General features: G+C 39.5%; 1 protein-coding gene and 2 long non-coding RNA genes across 3 annotated transcripts; 2 read left to right on the top strand and 1 right to left on the bottom strand.

The window, feature by feature from the left end:
* Positions 1-277: 277 nt before the first annotated feature.
* On the bottom strand, positions 278-1,281 carry LOC124327586. Its single transcript, XM_046786565.1, has 3 exons — positions 1,017-1,281; positions 739-942; positions 278-678 (listed from the first exon to the last, which is right to left on the bottom strand). The coding sequence occupies exons 1-3, from the start codon at positions 1,279-1,281 to the stop codon at positions 293-295; spliced, it is 855 nt and encodes a 284-aa protein (XP_046642521.1). The 3' UTR covers positions 278-292.
* Positions 382-826, top strand: LOC124327619. Its single transcript, XR_006916201.1, has 2 exons — positions 382-468; positions 622-826. It is a non-coding gene; the product is annotated as an uncharacterized LOC124327619 (long non-coding RNA).
* Positions 1,282-1,371: 90 nt separating the features above from the next.
* On the top strand, positions 1,372-2,861 carry LOC124327613. Its single transcript, XR_006916200.1, has 3 exons — positions 1,372-1,880; positions 2,043-2,335; positions 2,397-2,861. It is a non-coding gene; the product is annotated as an uncharacterized LOC124327613 (long non-coding RNA).
* The last annotated feature ends 5,194 nt before the right edge of the window (positions 2,862-8,055 follow it).

The following is an 8,055-nucleotide window of genomic DNA, read 5'->3' on the forward strand; positions in this document are numbered from 1 at the left end:
ACTGTCTGTGTTATAAGGTCCCATAAGGCAGCTGATTTTTTTGTGATCTTTGGTTACTGCGACAGCCCCGCGACCTGGTGTTGGAAGGGTGGAAGCTTACACTGAAACAACACAGAAATTTTCTAAGTCCCTCGTAAACAAATCAGAGCTATGCGTACTTTGCGGCTTTGCGCATCCGTTAAACAGATTGATTGACGATTTTCTAATTAAGATTAATTTCAGATGATTACAATAGATTTCATTGGTTCAATTTATAACTTGTAATGTGTATTAACATACATACAATTTACATTTAGAAAAAAAAATTAAGCAAGTTTTGCCATCTTGAAATTTCGTTTGGTTCAAATTCTACTCTCAATTGAGATTCAGATTCAGATTGTAGTTCTTTTTCAGGTGGAATGTGTAGGAGTGTATCAGAAGTAGGTTCCTGGAACATGTCTTCTGTTGTTACACATGGTAATGCCACAGGTTCAGCTGCTTCTATATCGTTTGGTTCAAATTCTACTCTCAATTGAGATTCAGATTCAGATTGTAGTTCTTTTTCAGGTGGAATGTGTAGGAGTGTTTCAGTAGTAGGTTCCTGGAACATGTCTTCTGTTGTTACACATGGTAATGCCACAGGTTCAGCTGCTTCCATATCATTTACTTTTCCTTTTTCAGCGTCAAGTTGGTGTATAGCTGTAACATAACATGTCATGTTTTTAAAAAATATCTTATTACACTTAGTTTTTAATTTACCTATGCTATTTGACGTTGACTTCTTTGCATGTGATGGGATCAATACATTGGTGTTGTTATTCGACAAAAATGATTGATTGTCCAACTGCAGCTTAGGATTAGCAGCTTTAGACTTTGCTGTTATATTTCGATATGGTGACTTAAACCTATCACTGTGAACATACTTCTTTGCAGCAGGTCTTTCGAGTACGCTGACATCATTTCCTGTTAGAAACATACAGAATTAGCAGTATTAGTATAACTTAACATTGTCATGGATAATTAAAATTTGAGAATACCTAGCAATTTACTGGGCCGAGCACCTGATTTTAATTTCCATTTCGGATAACTGTAAAACACGCCTTGAATTTCTCTCCCTTTGAGTATGTCGTTCTCTTCAAAATGAATACTGCAAATTCTGGACTGGCAAGTGAGTCCTGGCTTTTTAATAATTTCCTGCCAGGAATTTAGACACAACTTCGGTGGATGGAAAAACGCAAGACTTTCATTTTCTTTGTTATAAGAAGATTTACAATTAAAAACGAAACATGGTTTGCGTGTCATTTTACATTAATCTGCATTTCCGCCATTAAAACGTGAATTCTTCGTTTCTGCACTAAGCCATTCAGTTAGAGATTGTGTGGGCAGATGGCAGCACTTTCGTAGTAACCATGCCCTGAGGAAAGATCATTGACGGAGAACTTTCAATTTTTTTCTTATGGGACCTTATAACACAGACAGTGGGAACCATTATATCTACAACCATGGTTTTGACCTTGACTGCAAGAATCAGAGCGGCGTGGCGCTGCCACCCTGGTCCAGCTAAAATAAGAACGATCGACTTCTCACCATTTCCTAACGTGGCTACACCGGACCTGTCCTGGAGAGCAACCACGTCTCGCAGCAGCTGCTGTAGCATCACGAGTGAATCAAAAACTCTGGCCAGCTATAGGTGACCATGCAAGGGCTTCCCCTTTATTTCTGGGCTGGCTTCCATTCCGACGGAGCGAGCGGTGGAGCGGGCGCGGTGGCCGAGTCCTTTTCCCACCACTTCAATCATCACAATCCGTCGCTGCAGGCCGTCAAGGAGCTAAAGCGGCCCCCGGTGGCCGTCGAAGAAAACAAGTGCCTCCTACCTCCAACTACACGTGATACGCCTACAGGTATAACATTATCCAAGTTCAATTTCATTTTTGGCTCGTGGTTTTTCCAATGTTTTTGTTTGGAGCTCGTTTATTCGGGATTATTATTGTTTTCATTATATTATTATGATTGTTTTCAGTTTTGATTGCTCTTTAATTCGATTTGATTTGTCTCAAGAGCAGGTTGAGAGGGGTCCAGCATTTGGTTTCCTGGCGAAGTGCCTAGTGATGAGATCCTGGTGTCGGGCGACGGGAGGGACCGGATCGTCTGAATTTCGCGTTTGACTTTTATCCTCCAGTTGACGGGGCACAACGCGCCGCTGGTGGCCATCGACATCAACGACCTGACGGGCGACATCGCCAGCCCCTGCTCCGGCACTTTGCTCCACATCTGGTCCATCAACAGTGACCCGCTGCTGGCCAGCGTACACAGCCTTGGTCGGCCAGATCGGCCGCTCGCAGCAGGCAGTTGACGAGTGAGTCGAGAGGAGACTTTCTCTGGAATTTCTTTTTAGATTGTTTGAAATTGTTGCCCAGGTTCCCAACGAGGAAAGACCGGTACAAGTGAGAACGAAAAAACCGGCCGAGGCTCCTAAACTCGTCAAGGAATCGGAAGGAGATTCCCTCGACGAAGCTGAGCTACTCTGCAGAGAGAGGCGCGGTCCGTCAGCAGTCTGCCCATCAACTGCCAACACCAAGCAAGGACCCGACAGCAGTAAACTATTCCAGTTATCTTTTTAAAATCAAATTCTTAATACATTTTTTTACAAGTGGAGTTGACAGACCATTGACTTGGGATCGAGGCCTTTTCTTTTTATGGGAATAACCCTTAATTGCATTCTTCAAATAAAGAATAAAGACTGATCCTTAGGCTTAAGTGAATTAATGTTTGGGGGTCGATCAACTTTGAAAGAGAAAGGCAACAAGTGTCGATTGGCGCAATAATATTTCTTTTTAGTAATTTGATCTTGATGTGATTTTTGAGAAAAAACAGGAAAATTGCAGACTGACACATTTGTTTGAGTCAAGCGACGATACATGACGATACAACTAGAAACAGAAATAATCTTGATAATTATACATACATGAAACATTTAGACAGAATCAACAAGTTACCACATACCATGTGTACAAGTCTGAGGGTGTTGTTTGCTTTTCCTAAATACTCTGTTTCCCCTGATACACTTAGAGATAGCAGTGGAAATAGGGCGCGACTCAATGCCAGCGTGGACCAGTCCATGTTGTAAATCTACAACAAAGTAGCGAAAATAGGAATATTTATATATTTCGAGGTAAAATCGGTAGTGAAAGAGTCAAAGGAAGGTGAAGGAGTTGCAGTGGACCTCTGGGTCGATGGGGTTTAGTAAAAAAAGAAAAACGCCTCACTCTTACTCAGCCCACAACGTTAGATAAAGTGAATTGATGAGAGGGGGTCGATCAACTTTGAAAGAGAAAGGCAACAAGTGCCGATTGGCGCATTAGCATTTATTTTTAGTAATCTGATCTTGATGTGATTTTTGAGAGGTCGGACCTATTGCCATGCCGGTCTGACATGGCAATAGCCATAGAAGGCTATTGCCCTGTCAGTGCAAAAAACCCCATCTAGCGACGGCCATCGCATTTTACATTACGTACTGTACATACATTTTCACTGTGGTCTATGCCTCAGTATGCCTACAATATTCCACCCCGGAGTCCTTTTATTAAATTCTCTCGGTCACGACTCACGGATCCTGTTTTATCATGTATGTGTAATGTAGCCTATGTCCCCGTCACAAACTAATTGATGGATGTGAATTCTTAAATATCTATGATTTTTACTGAATTCTCAAGTTAGATAACCAAAATATAATAGTAAGCATCTTTTCCATCTCATTCAGTGCAAATAAGTGCAAACAAATAATCTTGCAATTAAATAGACATAATGAAGGTTAAAGGGACGCGCGTAGTTAAAGTTATAACCTAGTTAGAGCGCTATACATCACACGGTGCACTTTAGTGTGATAAGAAATCATCGCGGAAATGTGAAGACGATCGCCATGAGATTGGGATTATTCACGATCATTGTAAGAAGATTCAACGTGGAGAATACATGGCCTAGAGATTTAAAAATCAGGGATGGAAGAGAGGGTGATCTTATTTTACACAAGATAAAACATTTCCGGTGGCTCTTATATTGTAAAAATGGAATAGAGAGAGAGATAGCAGGCCTACACAGCCACGAGTGACGGTAAACACACTCTTGGGTTAAATTAGAAGCCATGTAGGACGGCAGTACTCAATTTAAATTCAAATTCTATAATTCAAACTGCAATTAAATTTTTTAGTTTATATATAAACTAAAAAATTTAATTGCTGGCACAGGTTACAAACTTACAAAGGTAGATTTCAATGTCACGGTATCAGGTCGATCTTTAAAAATTCAGTGAGCTTTCCGTCTTATTGGTTAAAAATATAACTTAACGTTGCTTGTTTATCATTAGGGGGTGATTAAAATGTTTCAAAAATAATCGACCCGGTGGTAGAAATGAATTAAAAAAGTGAAACGATTCAGTGCCACGCAACAATTTTTTAAGTAGCAGGATGGCGATATTTCATGTGGTCATGATTTGTTTAATTAGAATAAACTGAATAATGAATTTCCGTAAATTCTCTCAGTCGTAAGAGAGTGAACGGTGAACCATACGCAGCCAGTTCTGCATAAAACGGGATTCCCGTCGGTTTATTAGTTGAAATCTTTCGTATGTATTTCTTGTTTGATTCACACGTAACGTGGGAATCAATTAGCAGAAAAGGCGGATATGGTGAGTCACGTTGTTGGTCGATGTTTATTACAAGGTCGTACAACAACCCCTCGCACCCCATTCTGACTTCTGAGAACTCCGGCTCAACCTTCAGCCAATCAAGGTCAAGGGGGGTGACTGAGGGTGACTCACTTTGTTGTTGTAAATAAACCATGTAAACACAACAAATGCGTTGCGTTTTTCAAAAATATGTTTAACTATGAACAATTGTTAAAAACTATTCATCCATATTTATACGCAATTTCATAAAATATCCACAATTAATATACCCTAGCTAACTTAATTTAACGCTAGTTTTTTGGGATCAAAACATGGTCAAATAAAAAGACCGATAAACTATTTTCTTGTAAACCAATTCCAAATTGAGGTTGATATTATCGTAAAACAAATTAAATGAAAATACAATAACGTTCCACACAGCCGCGTTAAACTGCTTATTTTAACGATATCCAGTACCTACACACCCCTAACAGTTTCAGTACCCTTCAATTTGGTCGAATATGCTACTGAAACGCAATTCAGTATTTTACTGTACTTGCTTAACTACAAATTCTCTACTAACAATTCATTTGCCTACTTTTTATGTTATTCCTAGTGAAACTGTTAGTAGGCATAGTTGTGTTCAGTAGGTTGGTCCAGCAGTTTATAAAGATTTAGTTAGTAGTCTGAAAAATTCAGTATGTTCGGGTAGGGTTAGTAGTTTGATTTTGAAAAGTAATCAATAATAAAAGCAATGTAGGTTATAGCTAGTAGTTTACAAAAATTTAGTACTTTTGTTATAAGTAGGATGAACAATTCAGTACCTTTGATCACTAGTTCAAAAAGTTCAGTAGGAAGGGTTAGCAGTTTGACGGAAAAAAGTAATCAGTTGTACGTTAGTCACATACAAAACTGTAAGTATGTTTCACATCGTCATTGCGGTTTAGTAGGTTACAACTTACAAGAAATAAGTGGTATTCGTTAGGATAGTAACTTTTGTATATATCACTGTGGCGTGCCTGTAAGGCACTAGACTGCCACACAGAAGGTCCGGGTTCAATTCCCGAATAAATCAAGTCTTCTATCCAAGTTAAATAAAATCGAAATGGTTGGTAAGTAGGATTCATAATTGGTTAGTAGCTTGGTTCCGAATGATATCAGTAGATTTCCTACAACCAATGCCGTAAATGAAGTGGCCAAAACTTTTTAAGTAAGGGGTGGGGTAGTAAAAGCAGGAAAGAATTTAAAGTGGTTTAGTTTATTCTTAGTAAGCTGAACACCGGATAGGGGTTTCTAATAAAATTAGTAGGGCGAGTAAGAAAAGGTAGAAGAATTGAGAAGTAGTTTCAATCAATTGGTTAGTAGGCTGTCACCGAGTAGCAGTTACATGAAAGTAGGATACCGCCACTGTGCATATTATATTACAACTTACAATGCCGTTAATTCTACATAGCATTCATACATGGATTTAGAAAGGCTTCAATTTTCAGGTACCTTGCTAATAACGCAGGTAGCTCACTATTTTACATATGTTTTCGTAAATAAAAGCTTTGCTCATTAAAATTTAAAATATTTGGAATTTTTTACCCTATGCTATATTTTATACCCAATCCTATTAAAGTTAGTTCTGGATTCAGAAAGGCTACCAATAGCCGTCGCCAGATGGGGGTTTTAACACTGACAGGGCAATAGCCCTCTATGGCTATTGCCCTGTCGGACCGGCATGGCAATAGATTTCACGTTTTTGAGACGAGACAAGAATTTTGCAGACGACATCGACATTTGTCATTTGTGTCAAGCGCGTAGTATCAAGTGCAATGTTTGTTGATAGATGGCGTTTTTATTGTTGCGGGTTTGAATTCAAACGAAACCTGGGTCTGAACTCATTTTTTATTTAATCCTTTACAATTTAGTGGTACACACAAATCAAGGTTGGTTCAAACTTCAGCAACTGTATTTAATTTCTTAGATTGCCATCAATAAATTGCGCCAGATGGCAACAATATGATCAGAAATCATGCGGATTGCGGGCTTGTGTCGTCTGGTCTGCTGTCTCGTGTAAAGCATTTGTCTGAAAACGTTTGGGTCAATTGGGTGCGTAGTCTGGACTTTTGCTCCTCGTTGGATGAGATTTGGTAAATAATTTCAAATTGAGAAAGATTCATATTTTCCCATTGATGTTCCATGGCGATACCGACCACAAAACAATTTGAGTGACAACCGAATTATTCTGGTGAATTCTGATTCATTCCACTGTGGTCATTTTTCAAGACATATTCAATCGTCGTCTCGTAGCCGACTGATGATTTACCCGTGAAACAGGTAAGTCTTTTTATTATTATCTAGCTCGTCCTCTCGGCTGTTAAAAGGTTGTTTACATACTCTTATATCCTCTGCGTTTTGACTTCTGACGTTACCTAATATCAATCATATCATATATAGCCCCCTTTGCCAAGCTATTAGGATGGGTGGGTCAGTTTTCCAGGCAAACATGTGAAGGGATTGTCGGAGCAATTCCAAGTAATACGACCGGGACAATTTTATGCCAAATTCATTACAGTGTCCTCTCGAAGTAAGGCCCAAACCAACACTTTAACGGTGTAAGGCGATTGATTGGGATTTTTTAAAGACATAAACTTATAGAATGGTTGATTCAATCCAGGAAGCGTTCTGTTGACGTCCCTCTCACCTTCGAACTATGCCAGTGATTGTGCTGTCGGACGAGGCTCCAATGAGGAGGTGTCTATGCGGAAGAAAATGAATTCTGTGATTGATCCTTCCACACACACCACAACTTCCTTTGTTCGGGTCAGTTTATTAGTCTATACAGTAGTAAACACACTAGGAAATATTCTACGACGTCATTCGCGCGTCACAAGTTTATTGACAAGCTTCTATACACTGAAAGACAATTGTTGATACCCCAGCTCGTCTAAAGAACATTGGCATACAGAGAGAGAAGTTAATAATGATGCAAATGGATAACGTTTAGCACAATCGTTACACTTCACTTAGTTATTCAAGCCGTAAGGGATTGCCACAAGGGATACATGTGACGAAACAAAAAAGTCATTTATTGTTATTTTCAGAAACTCGAGAAACTCTTGCTTCTGCCACCGTTTTTTGGCGAGGTTACCTTTTACAATGAGTCATGAGAAACTAGAAAGAAAAAGAGGATGTTATTTTCTTGCTATTCCTTTGCGCAATATTCCTTCAGACGATCGATAATTATCTGGCCTAGTCCGTGTTTGTTGTCTAGAGCACAATCGAGGGGAGTACGGCCTTTTATGTCGACACAATTCACGTCCACGGCTTCAGTATTGAGGAGTAGGGGAGAGGGGGGCTAGTTGGCAGGTGGGGTAAGTTGGCATTTTGCTATTTAGACCCCTTACAGACCAAAACAAATCAAGCCT

Source organism: Daphnia pulicaria, chromosome 1 (genome assembly GCF_021234035.1).
Source record: "Daphnia pulicaria isolate SC F1-1A chromosome 1, SC_F0-13Bv2, whole genome shotgun sequence".
NCBI classification, from domain to species: Eukaryota; Metazoa; Arthropoda; class Branchiopoda; order Diplostraca; family Daphniidae; genus Daphnia; species Daphnia pulicaria.